At 38.1% G+C, this 23,337-nt stretch overlaps 1 protein-coding gene across 5 annotated transcripts in view; it reads right to left on the bottom strand.

Moving 5' to 3' along the window:
• The window catches only part of TOX (thymocyte selection associated high mobility group box), a 225,191-nt gene that overhangs the window by 15,454 nt on the left and 186,400 nt on the right, over nucleotides 1–23,337 (bottom strand). For all 5 annotated transcript variants that reach the window (XM_005443215.4, XM_055705182.1, XM_027811164.2 and 2 more), the window contains one exon: nucleotides 10,675–10,755. In XM_005443215.4, coding sequence (XP_005443272.1) covers nucleotides 10,675–10,755 — 81 coding nt within the window. The remainder of the gene's footprint in view (nucleotides 1–10,674; nucleotides 10,756–23,337) is intronic.

Here is a 23,337-nt window from a genome sequence, read left to right as displayed (position 1 = left end):
TGGCACTTTTTGTGACATACATACTTATATTCCATTTGTGACTGCAAAGATGCTGCCATACACCTCTTTAACAAAGATACAGTGAACTGATTTAATTATTGGGTAATGCTGAGTTCACACATAAGTGGTGAATGCATGGCCCATACTGATAAAATTACAGACAGATCAGATAGTTAGTATCATTTAATACTTCAAATACCACACTATCTTAAGAGGAATTGTATGGTCTCAGGCCAGAGACGAGTAACACTTGCTTTAGCTCTGAGAGAGCATCTGCCAAGTGATCAAAAGGAATCATTCCAGTTGTCTCAAGCTATCAATTAGCTTTCTATATGTTTCACTACCTCCTGATCCAGTGAAAAGTACAACACTTCAGTTTCAGACGAAGTATTTTGCTGTTGCTTAGGATACTTTAAATCATATGTGATCTGAAGTCAAATTGTCCAATATCAGTATAAAACGCATCAATATTATCAGTTACTGGGATCTTGATAAATGAACCCATTAACTGCACTTTCAGCTTTTTCTAAGGCTCGTTCAGAAACACAGATTTTGTAAGTATTGCTGAAGCTAATGGAATAGGTCATGTCAAATATTTTGGCTCTGTTATGCCACTTTAATGTGAAATATACTAAGGTGTGTGTGGGTAGATATATATATATAAACACACTCACATATATACATGCATAGGTCATACTATCATTTCAGGCACAATTACTGCTTTCACAGGCTTGAATGGGCACTGCGTCTGTCCAGTACATCATTGGACAGTCTTAGAGAAGGACTTTTGTTGTTGGTAAAACTAGGAATTAAGAAATAAAGAGATTTCATTAGCCAGTATGAACTTCAAATGCACAGTCATGTTCCCTAACTTTGCAGGTTGAAATTCAGTCAATTTTTTCTTGCCTTATCAAATGAGAAGAGCACAGAAATAATTAAAAACCCCCAACTCTTTAGTTAATTAATCTGCCCAAAACCAACACAGACAATTTACATCTCTAATTTTTGGCATGAAGTTATAGGATACAATTAATATACAGATATAGGCAGTGGAGACCAAAATTGAAAATCTGTACACACAGGCCACCAAATATTGAAGCTTACGATCTCCTACATGCAACAAGTTCTACTAGACATGCAGTGAGAAAATATTTAATTGTTACTATCAGAAGTATGGTGGTCTAGACCCACCACTAGAGGGTGACAGAATATTATATTTAGTTAATGGTAGGCAGTGGTATTGTATGCATACATTACCGAACATACACTAGGACCACAAACTAGCTTTTGTTGACAGTCCTTTATGCTCTTTGAGTGGCTTCTCCTTGTTCTGGAGCTCAAGTCAAAGCCTTACTCTAAATCTTTCAAGTTCTTCAGAGGCTAGTAGTAGGGTTTCTTATGGATCTGCCTCTCCACCTAACATCATCATCTAATAATGGTTACCATTTTAAAAGAAAACAGAAGTCGAAGACACTGTAGGTAGGCCAAAGCAATGGAATGCTGCAGAAAAAGTATGACTGCCCTTTAAGAACAACACAAAGCCACATTTTTTTTTTCCTCATCAAAATCTATTGTTTTACTAAAACACAAAGAAAAAGAGGGAAGAACATTTTGAAATACCAACAGAAAGAGAATGAAAGTAGAAGAGAAATAGGAAAAGGAAGGAAACAAAATAAATGCTACTGTAACTCTGATGATAATGAATATAATTATATTAATTAAAAGTACTGGTGCATGACCCTCAGTCCACAAAATTATTCTACTGCTATTATACTTTCAACAAAATGTGTGATGATGCAGATGTGAGTGGTATTCTTCAGAGAAAGTGTTGAGAGTTGATCATTTTGCACAAAGATTGGGAAGTGCTGAGTTCAGTTCTTCCCTCCAGTTTTTACCAAACTCATGCTCTTCCTTCCAAATCTAGAGCAAAACAAACTTTCCCATCCACCTTGTACTCCCCTATTGTGTGCCGAAACTCCTTATGCATAATTGCCAAATTAAAGACTTAAATTAGGTTAAGGGGTTAAGCATTGCTCATCCAGCTGTGCTATTCTTTTCTAAGGAGAACTGCCTTGGGACTAATGGTCCTTATGACAGACAGGCATAGGGCAGGTGTCAATTCCTTAGAGGAAAGTGACACTGGGATTTCCCTCACCCCAAATTGTCCATTCACTCCTACAGCTGAGAAATGATTTTTGGTATGGACATCCTGCTCAGCTTAGTGGTGTCAAACAGCAACAGCCTGTTGATGATATTCTGGCATCTCCACAACTTCCTTTGGGATATAATTTTACTTCCACTTTGAAAAGGTGCACCTTAAACCCTCACCTGTGTATCTGGCTAACCAAACAGCCGTTGAAACCTACACATGGGTTTTGATTCTCTTTCTAACTTGTGGCTGCCTTCTGGCTGCTGTTGGTTCTCCTGAGCCCACCTCTGTTGGAACATAAACAACATCCATGTGACTGAGAGTAAATCAAGGACATGTTTTAACAAGGCAGTACTCTAAGAGCTTGATCCTTTAGACTACTGAATTTAATGGGAAGTCTTCTATTAACTTAAATGGAGTTTGGATCAGAGCCCAACACTGTTACTTCAATATTAATGAAAATTTTCATGTATTTCATGAAAAGAGGTAGGACTTGCCTAACAGAGGCTGAGAATCATTCCCAACTGATGAGCACTACTTTTGACCTGTGTTTCTTCAGAAGCATACCTAGAAATTACAACTGCCTATACTGACCTCATTTTGCTTTTTTAACATGCTAATCCAGTTATTGTTAGAAATATTGCCAGGAAGGAGGACTGTATAGATATGTATGTACACATACGTATGTTAACATCTTCAATTTACATACTGTATACATGCTTTATATTCAGCATTCTTATCTACTATAGCATATGATGCCATAATATATAGGAATTAAATAAATATTTTTCAATAAATTCATTCTACTAAGCAGTGCTCAACTGATATTGCTGTTTGAAATATAAAACCAAAAAGTCAGTGTTGTCTCAAAGAAAACGGAGTTGTTCAACTCACAGAGAAAAAAGTTGTTTCTTTTTCTTACTCTATTGATTTCACAAAATTAGCTAATGATCAAAGCCTTTCAGTTGAAGCAATATAATTTCAGTCACTTACAGACCAAACATTATCACAATACTTCTCTATTAACATCAGCAATTAAGCTTTCCTTTATAGTAAAATAGTCAGGAAATACATTCAGTATGTTCACAACATTCAGTAGATGCTCTTAGTACTATTGGATGCCTAGGTGTCCTCTAAATACATGCTAAGAGACCTCCTCAGGGGCAAAGACATCAGCCTCATGGCCAATACGGCCAGCATAAACTTTCTATCAATGCAAACAGCTTTACTTGTGGGTGAACATAACCTATTCCAACCTTTGAAGATTTTTTTTACACAGCCAAAATGGTGTAACATAGATTTATTTAAAATGGAAAACAGGTGCTTCTCTTTAAATGAGAAACAAAGCTTTGGCATCCTCTCTACATAGAAAAGGAACATGTACTATGTGAGCATTTCATAGGGTAGAAGAGTTTAGCTCAGCTCCAGTTTTACACAAATATTTATCAGAAAGCTACATAGCTCCTGCACTGTCCCTTTTCATGACAGTGCCACGCATACTTCTAGTGACTGGTGTCCGTCCTTGAGCCACACCGAGGAACTCGGTTTGTGGCCTCCATGACCAGAATGAAGGCTACATTCAGGTAACAGCAGTGATTATGTCAGCTGGTATCAGGAAGGTCCAGGCTGTGACCAAACTTAGGCAGGCCTGACTCAGCTTTAAATGAGTTATCTTCTGTACCGTGACATTAAAGGTAGATAGGAGGAAATTGGCTGAATATTTATGCAGCTCCTACAAAGCTTACCTAAGCTTAAGTTTGCATCTGCTGTCTTTGCTGTCTCTTTGGTGGAAGGAACATCTTGAATTGTTTATTCCTTCTCTCAGCTTTTCTGTGTTCACATAATCCTGTCCATTTTTAATGTTTTTGACATTTTAGGTCACTTCCAAACCCAAGCCTGTCTTTGAGAAGAACCTCTTCTTCTAGCCTGCATAGGCTTAGCCATTTTATTAATACTCCTGTGGAGCTGCTTATGAGAGAATGACTTCTCTGCAGCATTTTCTCTTTCCTGCTTAGCTCTTTAACTCCTTTAGAGATTCCTTTGACTTAACTCTATACACTCTGGTAGAAAACTCATATGCATACTTGCAGTACAGCTGTCTTCCTACCTAAGTCACAAGAGACTTAGCAAACGATGTTTCGTACTTTGTTAATTCCAGTCACCTATTGCAATAACAACATCTGGGACTCTAGAGAGTTCAGAAAGCTTTCTGACACATTCTTGATGTTTCAGAACAAAGGACTAAGCCATGGGTTGTCATCTATAATTAGCTGAGGTGGCTCAGAAGAACATCTTCAAATCTAAATATACATTTTGTCATCATCTTCAGGGGATTGTCATGGATTCATTCAGGGTATGTAAGTAAAAATGGATGTTTTATGAATGTAACCTGGGTACATGTGATAAAGGATATGCAACTTTAATTTGATACAAGTGTTTTAATTCCCCAAATGGAAGCACTAGGCTAATAGCAAAATAGAGTTTTATTAAACTTCAAAACCAAACACAGTTCCTTGCTAAATCAAAATCTGGCTTCTTGCAAGCTTGAGACATTTGTGCCATTTTTGGCAGAAATTATGTGAGAGCAGCTATCTGTTATTGCACTGCTGAATGTAAAGCTTCACATGATTTAGCCTCAAACTGAATTCATGGCATTAACTTAAATATAGATTGCTCTACATTTTCAGCTGCAGTAGGTAGTTGGTTTCCTTGCTAGAGAAGATGGTTGGATTTGTGTTATTATTTGATTAGACAATATTTTATAAATTTATATGTTCACTTAGCAGATACTCATAGAAATCACATATATAATTTTATTTATGATTCCTTGAAAATTTCTGACTACATCATAGTAACTCTAGAAAGAATGAAAGACAGAAGCTTGAAGTACCTGCTGTAAAAGCCTTACATTATAGTTTTCCCAGACGGGGATTCTAATGTTTAATGGAAAAAAGGTAAAAGCTGTATATGCATGTCATCATTCAACATCATGTCATCATTCAACAAAAATAACAATTTTTGTTATTGTTTTAAGGGAAATATTGCCAAATGCCTTGTAGCACTTTAGTAGCTACCAAAAAAACCCCCCAAAACATCAAACATAACCATATTTTTTATTTATTCTTTCTTTGATGCTTTCACTGAGAACAGACTAAATTGTTTTATAAAATTCCAAAACATCTGCATGGACTCAGGCTAGATGTAATATAGGAATCTGTTGTCTCAAGAAGCAGAAACCAGGTGCCTTTCTGCCAACAGAGAAGGGATGCTGCTCTCCTTGTATGCAATAACCAACTGATTAAAGCACTGACCAGGAGACCAGACAGTTCAGTCACCTACTCTGTCAAGACTTACTCAGAATTTTATTTCTAGAAAAAATGTCCTAAACCGCGTCAGCTGCTTATTTCAGGGAGGAGTGAGCCAGGATACAGTGCTTTCATATTTGAAGCTTGGCCACTAAGCAGAAAAGAATTTCAGATTAGTGGGCTACAAAAGACAAATTGTAGATAGAGCACACCTGGTCTCCATTTTGCTTTTTACAAGTAGCTCAAACTTTTTCCTGTATATTCCACAGTGAGCATATACATATACTCATGTACATAAAGACTTGAATCCCTTAGACTGTTCAACTGTATTACAGATACAGTGGCAGTGCAACAGATATTTTGGGTGCCTGGAAACTCTGGTTACAAATTGCTGTGATAATGGCATTAAGGCAATGTCAGTCGTACTAGATATGAACTTCATTTTTTTAATGAAATTTAATTGCAAGGTGATGGGGTAGGAAAGCCATGTCTGTCATATACTTCAAGAAGCAATTTTACATGTCCAAAGGATTTGCACTGTCCGCAAAACTGGAAAGTGCCCAATGCACTTGCTGCAATGTCAAGTGAGGACACCACTTTGACTCAGATACAACACCAGTTTTGAAATATGCTCGAGTATTTTTAATTTTAGTAATATTTTCCTTGCTGAGCGGTTTTAGCTTCAGCCATAGCTGCTACAATATATCTGTATGAAACCTGAAGTTGTGTCACTACCCAGAGAGAATTAAAGATTCATTTAGCCAGAGAGAACAAAACGGGAAATGTCTTTGCACTATTCAAACAGTTACACTTATTTAAGCTGCAATAAACAATTGATAATTGTTTAAGCTGCTATAGTTAATATACATATATGTACCACTTATATGCACTTATACATTATGTATGTTAGATACATAATATGCATATATTGTTATATAAATGTATGTAGATGCACATATATAATATATGAAAGCATTTAACATTTACTCATATATATATTTATTAAATATATGTATTTGAAAGATGCAGCAAAAAACTCTAATGTCAGCCAGAAAAAAGGCTGGTTAAGCTAGAAAAAGTGCTTGTTTTATGAAAAAGTAAAAATGCAATTCACAGCATTTTATGTGATGCTGTACAAATTACCAGATACCAGAGACTGCATTTCTGGACCTGAATAGTAGTAAAAGTTGCAACTAAGTGCAAATATAAAGACACTTGTTTACAATGCAAAGCCTTAGTCAGTACTATAAGCAATATGGCAATCTGCATTACAGAAGATATAATGCTTTGTAAAGTGATTTTTACTTTACGTATCAATTCCTACACACATGAACAAACTCAACAACAGCCCCATTAATTTCAATCATTATAAAAAAGGAGAAAATGCAGGTAATAAACTGATAAATTAAATGGAGATTAATGCATAACTGACATATTTACACAATCATATGTTTGCCTTCTTTACTGGGTGGTAGCCCTATTTTATAAAGACCTCACTAAAGCATTTAGAAGTGTACTAGAGATGGGCTTGCAATCCTGTTACTGAAGTTGCTGGTGACACGTCCACCCTTTTCAATTATGATTTTGTCAAATAACACAGTCTTAAATTATACATACTGGGTGCGCAAGTGACTTTTCTGTGCATGTGTGGGTGTGTGTGACAAACTCCAACCAGAACTGCTAAGCTTTGTCAAGAATGCACCCAGAGGAAAGCACTGTATGCCTCCCAAAAAATTTGGGTGCCCTTCCTTAGGATGTAATGGCAGAGGTACTTGACATCTGGAAGGGACAATGACAGATGGTGTCAAAGATTGATATCTCATCTTCCCATGAAATCACACTCAAATTTATAAATGTGTATCATCTGAGAAAGCAGCTGAGGCTGTTCCTCCACATGGTATTGGTTGCTGTATATGATGAAGAGCAGGTAGCCTGTCCCTCATGTTCATCTCCAGTTTCCTTTAGTATGCACCCATGGCTATGAGTGTATGAAGGAGAAGTGAGGATGCAGAGGACAAGAGAAAGACGGGCTGAAGTAAAGATTTGCTGTTGGGGAGGGGAGGGGAGGGAAGGGGAAAAAAAAAGAAATGGGAAAAAAAAAAGAAACAGGGAAAAGAAGGCAAAGGGCTGAGTATTATGGAGAAGCCCACCATCCCAACCTGATACTCCACTCCCACCTCAGAGCTTGGGATGAAAACCAACATTCCTGAATTTCGTTATTCTGCTGTCAGGCAGAGGCTAAGAAATCTCCTGGCAAAAGGAGATTTACCCCATTTCTCTGCAATCTTCTATTGTGACCATTCCAGCATCTGAAATGGCCAAGATGGGTGCAGTGGATTCAACTTCAAGTCTGGTCTACTGAGGTATAACATGGCATATGTTCATTCCTTTGCTTTTCAGAAAAATGAAGAGTTGCAAATAAATGCAGAAAAACACACTAACTCTCACATACAAGCCCTACAATCACTAGTTGTTTAAAAACTGGCAATACTTTATGAAAAAAGTGGCGTAATCAGTGTTCAAAAGTTAGGCAAGTGGTAGAGCCATGCCTTAGGAGGTGAAGCACCTCCTGAACTAGAGACAGGGGACCCAAGCAATATCCCTACCCTTGCCAGTTTGTGCCTGCCTCTTCCCACAGGCAGAGTCCTCTGGGAGGGAACAAGGAAGAAAGATCGATAATTGGGTAACTCATCATTTGGATAGCAAGAGGGTGTCCTGATGTGATGTGAAGCACAAAGAACATCTTAGAGCTGCCAGCCAGCTGACCCTGAAGTCACTGAAGCTCTGCTATGAACATGAAGGGTGTAATATTGGTCATATATTCTGAAAAATTAAGTTCTAGATGTCCCTAGCACGACAGCCAAAATTACTGAAAACCTGATTTCACAATGATTTAGTTGTGTTTGAAAATACGGACAATACAAACTTCCTGCTCCAGAGTATTACTGAGAATTTCTTTACTCTAAAACACTGCTGGGAAGAGCAGCACAGAAAATCCTACAAAGATGCAAGGTTAAACAACATGCAGTAAATACAACACAGGAGCATCCAGGGTGAACACCTGATTATAAGCATATGAAATGAGACTCACACAGAGTGAGGTATAAAATATAAAACATATCATGTGAGCAAATTATTAATAATGTATTAAAGCATTTTTGGAAAAGGTTATGTTACTTTTGGCATGTCTTAACTTTTGAGAATGAGGTTTTGACGTCTTAATATTCTCTAAAAGCAGCTTTTATGGATGGTAATGTAACACATGGATGTAACAGACCACATGGACTCCAGACAATCTTAATAATGTATTATATATATTTCTTCATGCTTACATGTTTGTCTAAAGAACTACAACTCTTCTGGTGCCATATAAATATTTAATAATAATTTAGAATATACTGATATATTACATCTGGGTATTTTACATCCTTATTCCAAAATGGATTTGCTTTAGTTACATGCCAGCTCTGTTGGATTCATTGAGCGTGTTCATGAAAGTAAGCAATTAGTACTCAGCTTCATTAGGTTTACATTTTGATATTTTCCACACTAGAGGAAAACATGACATTATGGGCAGAATTTAAATAATTGCTTAAAAGTTAAGAAAATGCTTCAGTGCTTTTCTGACTAACAACAAATTTAAGTATTTGCACAGATAGATTCATGTACTGAACTGATCAACAATCTTTAATTTTTTTTTCCAAATAAAGCCCTCAGAAAATGCCACAGTACACTTTTTTCTCTTGCCAAATAAAATAACCCCAAAATTAAAATCTCATTTTTTACATGTGCCATTTCAAAATTAAGCTATATAGTGTTATGTAAACAGTCCATGATGTGCTGAATAGGGACAGCCAAGTTATTTTCACAAGTGAAAAGATGACTTCATGCATTTCTTCAAAACCTATTGGAATATTTTGCACTTTTTAGATCTATCTTTTGCTACTAAGCAGGCTATTTAAAAAAAATAGTTTGTGTGGTACCCTTTCTGAAGGCAATGAGTATTTCTAGAACCAAACAGTCCTAAAACAGAGATTAAAGATACCCTGTCATTCACTTGACTAAATGCATTAGTATTTATGATGGTAGCTATAAAATTAAAATGCATAAGACACAACCCCCCAAAATGAATGAGGTTACACCCATATTTCAGGCTTTTAAATTTAGAACAAACACTGACCAAATACTAAGATAATGTAAGAAAGATGCATGAAAGGTCCATGTATGACTAATCATATAGTCTTCCTCTGAAAATGTGTCCAAATTAACAGAGAAGTATAGTGCAAGACCCAAAAAATATTCACAAATAACAAAAAGCTTTATTCATGCCATATATGCCAGTCCTTCATACTCCCATCTTTACCACTAAACACATTTTATTTATTTAACAAAAAAATACCCATATTTGTTTCAGACCCAAACATTGTTTTCAGATCCAAAACCAATGATTCTAACTGGTATGATTCTGAAGTTGCTCGATTGGTTTTTCATATTGACACACTGCAGTAATTTCTCATTCTTCTGTATATTTTAAAGTTTATAAAAAAATTTATTAGAGTGTATTACAAAATTATGGGCACTAAGAATGTTTGTACAAATCAATTTAGTACATCAGCTGTGTACTGGGGATACACTGGTGTGTTCCAGTACAAAACCCTTATGGCCATCTATGCTGGGCTCACACGAATTGCTTGCTGGATGTAAAATACAAAGTCACATTTTTTTTTATGAAAAATTGCTATGTGAGCTGAGCTTGACTTTGACTGATTGGAGATTACAAGGTAAAAAGCAGTACTTAAAAAAACCCCAAACAACAACAAAACAAACCCCAACCAAAAAAACCAAACCAAAAAACCACAAAACCAAACCAAACCCAGGCATTTTGTGTATGATTTTTTTTTCCCCTTACAGGTATCATGGCAGGTACCTGACATTGCATTTGTTATATTGAGGCTTTTTTACCAGTATATCCTTCCTCTGTTGAACTGCAGTGACACTCCCAGCCTGAAGAAGTGCTGTCCTTATGACCAGAAGGGGAAGGATACCTTTTCATGGGGAGATGACTGTGTTTACTGAGCATTTGCACCTTAAACCTGAGTTTAAGGTGATAACAAACAAGGCTATTTGCACTAAATACTGTGGCATTCAGCACCATATAAATGCTGAAAATGGTTTGCAATATGTCACTATATATATGTGTGTATATACATTATGTGTTACCTTGGATACAAGGCTTGCTCTGTAGGCAGCTAACTGCTTCAGATATTCCTTCTTGGCAGCTTCAGTTTTCTTTTTGTATACCTAAAAACAAAGAGTGTCACATTGGTAAATTAATCTGATTTTGTTTTTATATATCACCGTGTGTCTCATGCATCTTCATAAAGTCTTTCTAAGTAAACAGCCTTTCCCCCTCATATTGCTTAGAGTGAAATAATAAACACCAAGTATTGTAAAGAAAATATTGTTCCAACTGTGAAACACCCTTTAACTACCCAGCAGTACTGAAAAAACATCTCTCATAGCATCTCATAGCATCTCAGGTTTAATTGTTCAAAGTGAAGTGTGGGGCGTACTTTTAAATGGGACCTTTAGGGATGGGGAAGGCAAGCGTGGGCCTCTTCACTGGCTTCCACTTGTGAGACAAGTTAAACCCTCCAGGGAAGATGAGAATGTGCAGAAAGACATCTGAGCTAAATGAAGGAGATGACAGCACCACACAGATCAGCCAAGAGGTTTTCTCTCTTCCCCGGATAAACTGTTGGGGGCAGTCAAAGTAGCTTCATGGAGCTGCTAAGGATAATAAATGTTAGTCATTATTCCAGTCTTGATCCCATATCAGTCTAATTAACTTCTCAGAAGCATGGATCTATTTCTGCACATTTCTCTCAACTCAACAAATTATTTTAAATGTGGCATGTGCACAATCTCATAATAGATTAAAGAGCTTGGAGAAGCACTTCGATTTTGCCCAGATTTCAAGATCAAAGATGATCTGCAGAGTTAGGTAGGACTTCATAGAACTACAGATGATGTTAGCAAAGCATACATAGATATCTGTGACATAGAATTGAAAGATCACAGGAGGAGAACCAGTTTCTGATCCACGGAGCCTTGCTGTTAGCCATGTCAGTGACAGATCCGGGAATAAGTCAGCATTTCTCTTTGCAAGTATTATCACAAGTTTCTCACTACTTAATGTTTTGGGTTTGGTTTTTTTTTTTTTTTTTCCCCTGAAAGAGTAGATTCAGGAGTCATACAAGCATCTTGGCTTCATGTAACTAAGCAGGATTGACTGTTAGCCTCCTCTTTGCAGGGGAAAATTTAAAAACCAGCTAAATGGAAGGTTTAAAAGTGAGGGAGACAAATAAAGGGAAAGGAAATTTAATTTTTAATTGCTGTTATATTTCATAATTTTTAAGTCACAAGCCAGAGGTTAATTCATGTGTTCCTGGACATCTGGAATTCACAATATTGCACAAAATGGAACTGCAGCTTTGAGCCTCTGCTGTCCAGTTCCCCAGCCAAGTGCACAACCTGGGCACCTGTGGAAAGCCTCATGAAGATGGTAGAGACTACCCACCTTCCCCCTCCCATTCCACACTGCCTAGTTAACTGAGCTATTGATTAAAAGGTAAAAGATAGGCAAAGCTATTTATGACAGTTTTGGTCTGTTCTGAATTCCACAGCTGGAAAACACACACGTACATCTCCTTCCCAGAAGGATAAACTTTGTGAAACTTTAAAGTGATCTCTTTTGATCTTCCAATGCTCCAGTAAAACCAGCAGTCCTGTAATGGAGAGGAGTGAACACACAGAGGACAATACAGTTGCAGACTACAAAATGAGAGTGGTAGTGTCAGGCTGGAAGGATCCAGCACAACACCATTTTTATAAAGAATGTGCTCAAGACACTTTTTTTTTTTCTTTTTTTTCCCCACTGAGGCTTTGCTTTCAGAGACAGAACAAACCTCAGATACGGGCTGGTAAAACTCAGAGGCTGCCTAAAAGGATTAAAGATTTTGCTTCCCAGGGAAGCAAAAGATCATAATGGAAACAGAGAAGTCTTAGACTTCTAAAATTGTAAATATAAAGACAGAGAGGAAAAAAGATTGGTTTTAACTGTGCAACTGTATCTGTGCACCCTTGTAATTTCTCCAGATTAAGATAAATATAGAGTGTTGGTTTATCTCCTATTGTTTTGCAAAAAAAAAAAAAAAAAAAAAAGGTAGCAATTTGCTTTTTAAGTTGTAATCGCTTGTGATTATTAGGGAAATGTAGTGTTTGCTTTGAAAATGAATAAAAAAATAGTAAACAATCTGTTCCTAGCTGCTAAAATGAATTTAGCTTGACCTACAGAACAAAGACTGTTATACTGCTTTGTATATTGCAATGCTTCTGCATCATTCTGATAGCCAGTTTAAAAAACAGAGCTGAACAAAGAATTTTACACAGAATAATGATCTTCAAAAGATCATGTATCTACTACTTCCACATTGGATTTTATTTTGCATTAAACAAATATAAAAAATACACACTGCTGCTGTGCTCTTACAGTCAGACCATATTGAAAGAGTCCTCTGGGACCTGACTTTCCCTCAAATAGTCATACTGCACTAGGTTAACTCAATAATATGAAACTAACAGTAATTCTGTAAAACTCCATCTAAAACATCACTACTTCATAGGAACATCATCATACAGCCATTATTTAATTGTTTCCTACCTATACATCTACCGTGTTCAGTGTACACATGGTCTTGCCCTCTTTTCTTGGGTCTTCTGGTGAGCCAATAATGAACACTACGTCTTCCATGGTAATATAAACATTAACCATGTAATAGAAGGTCATTATAGTCAAAAAGTCCTTAGTGGATGGGGAAAAGTTTTTGATGACTCCAGCCTGCTTTGACGTTTTGCATTGGTGAGAACGGCCCCTGCAAGCTGGCTTGTCTGGAGGGTGGTCAGCTCACCCCACTTTGTGCTTCTAAGGGCATCGGCATGTCCTCTGAGGACAACAGCTTGAACCCTCACTGTCTATATACTGTTGTCCTTTTGAAGATGCCCACTGTTCAGGTCAGCAGGCAAGTGGGCTGACGATTCTCATGCTAGTTTTTGAAATTCTGATTGGTCCTCGCTTATATGAAAAATTAGGGTAAGTCCTGCCTGTCTGCGGAGCTGTTAGTTTTCATGAGTATCAACAAGGTCTGGCTGTCAATATTTTTCTCCAAAGGCAATTGAATGTGGCCCTGGCAGTGGGTACCAGTTTGCTGCCTTTGTGCTAGGCTGCACTTGTACTGGGTGCTTATGAAGGCAGGGGAAGTGGGGCACATCCGCATCACTTGCAGCAGCACCTCAAACAGGTATGAGCAAGTCAGCTGTGCCTCTCAAACTCTTTTTTTTCTGCATCTGTGAGAATTTTTAGCCCTCAGGCTTAAATAGTTTTGTGTTGTAGTAAGTATAACGGACTTGCATCCTTGCAGTGCTTTTGGGGAGGAAAAAGGCTGTGTTGCCATTCAAGTGTGCTCTAGAAAATGGCTGAAGCTCTTTTGAGTTTCATGCTTAAGACAGTGTCAAATTACGAAACACATAATTTCCAATAATATATTTAACATTCTTCCCGTATCAAGAAGCAGGCTTCTGTTCTGTTGCTTGTCTATGGTGTATAGTGGGAATATTTGATTTTATTTTTAAGACCTCAGAAATCTCTTATAAGGTCATTTTCCCATCCTCCATCAAGCAAGCAACAATTATTAAATAAGTAAATTGACAGGAGCATATACTTATGGAATTAAGTCATTTCTATCTTGCTTTAATTCAATTAACATGATAATTGAATGTCAACTGATTTTCATTCAGGCAGTAAAGGCCCATTCTGATTCAGCAGCAGATTTATTTCTTCACACAATATTTTATTTTCTGTATTGTCCTGCTTGTGGAAATTGAATGTTGGCAGAAAAAAACATCATTTCTGTATATGCAGGGTGGGTCAGTTTAATTTATTCTTATTCTCTTCAGCTTGTTATAGAAACCCCAAAACACCAAGATTACATTCATTTGTCTACAAATGGAAGCTGCTGGCATTATTTTCCTACTGTGCTTCACGAATGCAAATTTACACAGCATAATACACAGGTCCGTCCTTATTTAATTACATTTCTGAAGTGCACCCAGTAAGGTAGCTTCAAGTTTCCTTACACCGTTGAGCAAATCATGCAACAATATAGAAGATACTTTACAAAAGGAGTAGGTATGAAACTCTACTTTGTGCATATAAGTATATGCGATAGCATTGGAATTAGGCCACCAGGGAAAACGGATGCCCTGGGCTCTACTATGGTAACGTCACAGCCTGGTACCAGCCCCTAGGTTCCCCAGGCTGACCATACCTGTGGGCTACCAGTACTGTAGCAGCCTACCTCAAGGGCCGACTCTTTTTATTAATAGTGTTGCACAGCCTTAAACGGACTGCCCCAAAGTTTCATTTGGAGATAGAGTGGTTGTGGGTTATATAGTTAGCCACAAGCACTCACAAATACGAGGTTTACTGAATTAAAACCACAGTAGAATATCTGCATTTCTGTTTTATGATGCCAACTTCTGGTCATGTTTTGCTTTATGTATTTTAACTGCTGCTTAGTTCTTGTCTTCCTGGATCATAAATTCCTTGAGGCAGGTTTTGTGTCTCCTGTATTCTTCTACGTGTTGGGTAATATGAAACTCATGGCTGATATATATAACTGAAATATACCTGTAATGCCTTGAGCCAAATTTTTGTTCTGGTTAGTTGTCTTTTCCCAATGAACTTCCTCTCAGCTTGCTTGTGAAGGAGTATCAACACAGTCACAACACACTATGCAGCAGGACTCCTGCCCTGTCCCATGAGGCTTGCACCCTTGTTCCCTTAGGGGAACAGATGTCCCTTCTCCTAGTCATCGTCACAAGAGCCAAAAAAGGCACTCAGTCATTTGCAAACGTCCCCAGTTTTGAGTATCAGGTACTAATGGAAGAAGACATCAGTGACCACAGCCCCCTTTGATAATAGAGCTACACTGACTGATGATCTTAGGAGAAAAAGAGACTTTCAGAATTTGTGCCTCATGGTAGTCTAAAAAAGCTTTGTCTCCTAGCTGACAAAGCACATTACAAAGAACCATGCTGCTTCCCTAGCTTTGCCTAAATAGCTGGTACGAGGATGACAAAGAAGGGGAAGTTTTCAGTTTATCTTGTGGATGTCTCCTTGGAGCTGACACTTGCAAGAAAGTTATGTTTGTCTTTTTAAAGTGATGTAAAGGTGCCCACATTTGTTTTGATGGAAGTGTTCCATAACCATCCCCCCCAAAAAAATAGTACATGCAAAAATAGCAAATCAAAAAGCAACACAACCGATTTTGTCTCTTTGGTCTCTGCAGTGTTATTACCCATGGGAATGTCATTTTCACAGGCTACAGTTACAGGAATGGCATCTGATAAAATACAGTAGGCTGCAATCCAGAATTAAATTCCACATTCAGATTGTCGTTCCTGGCCCTACATACCTAGGCTCATAAAGAAAACTTGTATTTTTTCCAAGTGGGAGACATATCTCTAGTTTTAATCTTCTGATTTTGCAGCAAAGGCACCTAGAGCTGCACACGCTCATCTAAAATATGGAGAGAGATATTCCCACAGCAGTCAGAAAAAAAATTCCTCAGAATTGCTTAATGGATACTGAAATATGTTACCATTTGATTTTTAATCTAGGTACATACAGTAACAGAAAGAGGCCCAGGGCTAGCTGTATGGCTCAGCAGTCTCTTTGACTGTAGAGCATGAAAAAGACACTGATGACATATTAGAGGCTTAGGGGAAAGGATTCAGTCTTTCTGGCATGCAGGGGAAAGATCACAGGCCAAATTCAGCTCTAGCACAAACAGTGAGACTCGATGGAGATCACTGGAAATTGCAGCCGTGTGCACCAGGCCTAGATTTGACCTTGCAGGCTTGATGCTTGCAGCTTACAGGAGCAAGGCTGCACGTTTTATCAGAACCACATTGGATGAAACTTAGGCACAAAAAAAATGACATTAAACACATGATTTATGTGGTGATTATTTGCACTTGCTGGTATTCTTCTTTAAAAAAAAATAAGATTGTGAGCTGGAATGGAGCATAATAATTGGGCCTAAATCCAGTTTTGTGCGCAAATGATTTAAAGCCATGTTCCTATCAGGCTCAAATATATGGATAAAGGGTGGGGAAGAAGAATAAGTAGAAAATTAAGGCAATCATTTATGCATGTTGCTGCAGCAGTACTTGGAATCTGGGGTGCTTTTGGCCCAGCTCCTTTCAAGTGCAACAAGAAGGCGAAGTGCAGTTAAAGTCAACGCTCTTAACTTGGCAGCCACGTGCGGTATTTATCTGGAAGCTGTGTCCATTTCATGTAGCAAATGGATATTAGCAATTCACCCTGAGCAGAGGGGTGTCTGATGTTCCCCATGACTTCAGTGCTCCTGGGAGGCTGAGGAAGACCAAGCTGCCAGGTGGGCTGGTAAGGGGGCCAGCAGACAATAGCCTGTATTACCCTATACAGAGTAAGATGCAGCAGCTCCTGTGGTGACCTCCATTAATTTTATTTTTTTTGTGGCACAGGGGAAGGTTTCCCATCCCCAGTGCACAGCACAGTCCTGCTCAGCTCAGCTCTAGGGGGGGAAGAGGGAAGCACTAGGTGCCAAAAGTCCTGCAGCAAGAATGCATGGCAAACAGGGGGCCTGCCACTGCCCGCTTCTGAAGTCAGTGGAAGTTAAGGGGTTTAGCATCTGGCTCTGTGGAAATCAAGGCAAAACAACAATCTGAAGATACAAATTTACATATGTACATACATATACATAGACATAAGTTTGCATTTGCGTGTACGCCTGCCTATTCTTGGCCCATTCATGTTCCAGCTCATTAAGCTTGCAGAGGAAGGGAGAAGGAGCAGACACCTGGGTGAGGGCCAGTTGTTTTAAATTCTTGATGCACCTGTCTAAAGGTGCAAAGGGTAGAGTGCAATTTCATTACAGAAATTTTTCAAGATAAACAGCTGATCTCCCAAACAAGCCTAAGATGCAACACTAGGGAAAGTGACTTTGCTGGTGCAAGTAGGTGGGAGGGGAGGTGTAAGGTTGCTGTCTGTGGTGCCTATTCCTGAATCCATTTTCCTTTAACACACTTTGGCAGTGGGCATTCACAGTTGTGCCTTCACTTCCTATTCTCATTTACAAAAATAAAAGTTAAATTTAAATCTTGCATGGTTGTTTATCTACTAAACTGAAGATACATTCTCATCCCCTTACAGGTGTGTTAAAGCTATTCCTTGGAGATTGCGTGAAGATAGCAATTTAAAAAAGGTCTTTTTTAATGGGGGGAACAAGAGGTAGGATAAAAAATACCTGCATGAGTATACGAGCATGAATAAGGGTGAACAAACTGTAAATTTATATTTTCAAAATGCTACTGACTATCTTGACCTGATGGTCTGCGTATTCTCTGGAGCTGTTTTGGCAGCCACACTGCAGTCCCCTGAGCTGTCTCACGTCCTGGCCACCTCACAGGCACAGCCACGCAACAAGAATGCAATGGCCTTTCCACCCATGGGATGAGCTCATTTGTCACATCAGGCAATGGGACAGCAACATGGCATCACACCCCAGGAGGGAGGAGGAGCTAGGTTAGGTTTTCCCGGAGGCCAGGCAGAGCGAAGGCCTCTTGAAACACTGATCTTGGATCCATTTAGATGTGACTTGTGTTGTCTCATGTCATGACAGAAGCTTTGGAGACATGAAGGGTTGGCCAGCATTACTTATAAACTTTCTTCTGATCTACCTGATTCATCCCAGCACTGGACAATGTGCTGCTACATCTAAAACTTCCCTGTAATCAAAAGAGAGACTTACAAAACACTGTTGTTTTTCATCCCCAGATCAGTCTGGGTTATTTTTAGTGACCAAAATAGAAACCCTTGAAAGCTTATGGGTTACAGTGAAAAGGTTAACTGCATCACAAATGGTGACACTAATGCACAAGGACTTCAGTTTACTTAAGTATTGGTAACATACAATCCAAGTTCCATCAGATGTTATAGAATAAGCTGCAGCTTTTATCTAGCGGGTCTTTGAGCACCAATGAGGAGTAAATGATTTGATTTTGTGAGCTCCGAGGATTTGTCAGTTGCCTCGTAAGTATAATTCTGGCTCTTCATATTCCTGCTGCTTCTAATTTAGCAGGACAGGCTCATAATTGAAGCAAATTAACTATTTACACTTGCCACTTCTACCAGGGGAAGAGGACACATCAGCAGGAAAGAATGAGTGGGAAATTAAATTCTTCCCACTTGTGTCAGATCTGCCCTTATATAAACACATTAACAGTAATTTCATGAGGCGTCAAACATAGGAATAAATACTGAGGGATAAAATAATGAGGTGTTGCTATTGAGCTGAACTGTTGCATCTAATATTACTGTGCATGAATTATGCAGCCTGAAAGAAGGCATATGTTACAGCACTCAAACAGTTGTTTCACCTGCTTCTTCCGATCATTAAGTTTTGGGTCCCCTAGGTGAATCCATCCTTCTTCCAGCTGTAAGGCCAGTGCAACATTTAAGTAAACACACAGAAAGACATACACACATAGACACATATATGCACACTAAGCTGTTCATAGGAGGCCAGATTTGTTCCTGCTAGAATTCCAGTTAAGTCACTGAAAAGTTACACCAGAGATTAATTTTGTTGAATGTTGAATAGACATTCAGTTCCATTTTTAGAATAATAGCACATTTATTAAGGTCTTTGGCTGAAGTTTTAAAGTTACATTAATGTAAACAAGAACATTTTGTTTGTAATTTGCCACATCTATTACAGCTTTACTAGGACTCCAATTAGAAACTTAAGGTTCATTTAGTACATGCACATCTGGTACTGATTTAAAATGACTTTCCTTTTTCATTTAAGGACAGAAAAATGACCTAAGTAGCCTTTTTACCCAGTTTGAACCAGCATTCTGTCTGAAAGCCAGAGACCTGACCATTTAGCATACTGAACTCTCTTTCCTGGGGGCTGTTTTTCTCCCCTTTGCAGTAAAAATGTGTGCAAAGGGCAAATATGTACATAAATAAGCTATAAACCCAGGATGCACAGAAGTATAGTACTGACTAAGGAGAAAACAGTGTTTGTGATCCTAAGAGAAGAACTAGAAAAGCCACTGAATATATTCCCTGTGCTATGGCTACAGCACTGAGGAGAATGCACCTCAACATACTACGGCTACAGCTGCTTTTCATTCACAAGTTTATTAAACTGAACAGTTTCAGAAAACATTTACAGTGAAAAATGAAGGAAAACACACAGTCCCTGCTTCTGATCATGTCTAATTATTGTACCAAATTCACAATTTGAGAAGAAACTATGACAAAGTCCACCATGACCACTAATGTCCCTTTAATTTCTAGACTCCTCTGTGTAGATAGATTTGGACAAAAAAAACACAGGCACACAGCAGCACTGTTTGAAAATGGCCCTTGTGCACTAAGCTATAGCATACAACCCAAAAATGCAAATGTCTTCATATGGTAAAATGAGAGTGGAAGTACACTAGCACCTCCTTTAATCTAACAAGTTGCAATATTCTCACAGTAAGACCATCTGAGTGTGATCCATTTCATGCATAACTTCCCCCTAAATTCAGTAAGGAACTCCCTATCATCTAGTTCACAATAACATTTCCTTTTTTGTCATTCAAATCCTGTTTTCTCAAACAACATTTTTCTAGTTTCTTCAGTTTGAAAAACATACGTGATTCTTGTACAAACCCTTTCCAGCTACACTCTAATATGTCAGGTTATCAAAATTTTGTTGCAAAGACTTGGACATACATATACTGCCCTTAGGTCATTGCTGTACTGAGTTTCAGTACCTTTATTTATTCTATGGTCAATCTTCAGGAATAAACAAGAATTCTATGCATTTCAGAAAAAGCTGGCTCAGGTCATGGGAACAAAGAAGATTTCATTTTGGCATGAAGACATGAAGTTATTCTTCTTTCTCAATAGCTGCATTATGTTCTACTTTCTGATTCATTTGTATTTACTATTTTAATAGTAAAAGGAGTTCCAATTCAGAAAACATAACTTGGAAACATAATTCTATTTAAATTCCAGAATAAGCATTAGCCTCCAAAACATAAAAGACAGAAGCTTTATGATAATTGAATCCTTTTCAGCAAGTAGAATTCATCAATAAAATATTCCTCTAATGATGTTATTGTTTCTTTATTTAACTATTTTTGAATTTCTGAAGCTTCTTCCATGCCAAATTCCAAATGCTACATTAATCATTTGTATTTTTAGAGTCCAATTTTCCTAGCAGATACATAGGTTTCCTAACAGTTACTGATGCTCTGGATCTGAAAAATTAGGGCTTTAAAATACAGACTATCTAGTCAGTTAAGATGTCTTGTAATCATTACTTTGTACTATTAGATCCCTAATGGAATAAAGAATGAGTTTAAATTTATTCTAGAAAATAGGATTGCCAATTTTTTTAAAATAAGGACTATCTTTTATCCTTTTTGTACAGTGCTAGATTAGAAAGGGCCTGGGCCTGGAGTTTTAACAATGTGCTTAATAGATGATAATGAATAGGCAAAATGAGTCAAAGAGCAACAAAGATATGCTAACCCAAACTCTTGGAATAATTGGCTTAAAAATCTAGTTGCAGCCATTTTTTCAAGGATGTGTCATTTGGATTCCATAACACATCATTCTGCTGTGTTCCAACTTAAATTAAGGACAACAGAGATAAAGAAAATAAATTTTGTTCTGCTGTTCTAGGGTAGGACTTACTCAATTATTGCTTTCAACCACAAATACAAAATCCAAGTATAGCTGGAAATTTAGGGTTTTATGCACTTTTCTTAAACAGAACTCTATGGAAAGACTTCATTTTTCTGCTGGTACCACTAACATGACAAGCTCAAAGGAAATGTGTGTTTTATAGTCTTTTAGCTTTATACCCATTACATGGTCTTGGGACTTTTATTCATGAAGTCAAGTTTTGTGTTGTAAGCAGAGCAAACACTATGGAAGGAAAAACTGCAACAGCCACAAATTAAGGGTCATTATGAAAAATGGTTGAGGAAACCAAGCACAAGTTTGCCTAAATAAATAATTTTTGCTTGGTTTCATCACTAGAGAGATGTAAGATTCACTAGAGAGACAGGGTCCTGAGAAGTCCAGGCCTTTCATCATTTCAGAAAAATTTGGATCCACAATCCCACGGATAAGCAAGATGGGTCCAAGATACAGATGTAACTACGTGGAGCACTCCTGAGATATATGTTTGGAGGTCCAGATTTCAACCCAGGGAGTGATTCAGGGCAAAGACCTTTCTTTGCAGTAGGAATCAATTTAGGCCAGATGCCACAGTCTATAATTTCTCAGCTTTGGCCAGAGGTCCTGGCAAAGCACAGTGGGGACAGCAGGCTGCTTCCTACACGTTTGGGCAGTCTGTTGAGCAGTGGCTGTTCCTGGTGTGGCTCAGCACTGTCCCTCCTGCTGGCTGGCAGGTACACGGGACAACAAGGAATGGCATCAAACCCTCTTGCATGTGAATTTAACCACAAGCATAGTCCCTATTTTTTCTGAGTCAAAAGTGAACACCCATTATCATGGTCCCAAAAAGTAAAGTTTGACTATGACAAAACTGTGGTACTGGGAGGTCTAAACAGCCTGTCAGATCTGGGACGTAACTTCAGCCTTTGCTGGACATACTAAAAAGGGGAGAAGAAAGAAAGAACACAACAAAATAAACCCAATGTGCTAAACCAAGTGACTTCTCTGATCCCTGCGTTTAGAAAGTTACCTTTCCTCCAGCTAAACCTTCCAAATGTTGACCTTATTCAATGGTGGATACTAGATGAATAAGAATTTTTTTTTTAGCTAGTTAGTCAATGAGTACCAAATCTTGAATCTTATTACACTGATATCTTTAACAGGGATCAAGATGTACCACCTACGCCATCCAGTTATTAGCAAAGTAAAATTTTTAAGCCTAAATGGTTTTACCTACCAAAAAATCACATTAAAATTTTCCTTTTAATTCTTAGCCTTATTAAGTATAATTTTGTAATAATAATATGCTCAGTGTGAATGAATGAGATGTGCTTTTGTCCCAGTACTTTTCTTCTTTCTGTGCTGGCATCATCTCCCACCCAGGTCTCCTGCAGCCAGTATAACTCTCACTCAGCATATCCTTTCCCTCCATATCTGTTTATTTCTTAAAGTTCTCATTTATTTATCTACCCAATCCATCCTGTTCACAGTTAGTAAAAATGCAACCAATAACAATAGAAAAGCAATGGTATCCAATAGCAAGGATGAATGGTATTTGCCAACCATCACCACATGAAAATGATGAGTTTCCAGAGTTGCCCACTTTTACATAACATCTGACTGACTTGGAGGGGTTTCTGCAAAGGTTCAGATCCAGCTCTGCTGGCCTCATTGCAGAACCAAGGCCTTTCCATGGGAGATGGAAGTAACTATGGGATGTGTTTTCCAGAGCCCACATGTATGCTGGAGGATACCCCAGAACAATGTCGATTTTCCAGGGTTCGTGCTAGGTCTCTCTGAGTCAACACATCTCTTAACTCTTTTCAGAAAAGCCAGGTGGGTTAGGGAGAAGATGTGAGTCCAGCTCCCCTTCTGGCATTGTGGGGCAGAGAAACATCTGCAACTGGGAGCTTGGATATATGTCACGTCCCACTGCACAGATACAATTTTTGGCAGCAAGGTCCTCTTACACACATTGTCATAGACAGGGCAATACCATCATAAAGTCTTGGGCCCACCAATTTTGGCATAAA

Source organism: Falco cherrug, chromosome 3 (genome assembly GCF_023634085.1).
Source record: "Falco cherrug isolate bFalChe1 chromosome 3, bFalChe1.pri, whole genome shotgun sequence".
Lineage (NCBI taxonomy): Eukaryota > Metazoa > Chordata > Aves > Falconiformes > Falconidae > Falco > Falco cherrug.
Note: the sequence above shows the minus strand (reverse complement) of the source record. Positions and strands in the feature narration are given on the sequence as shown.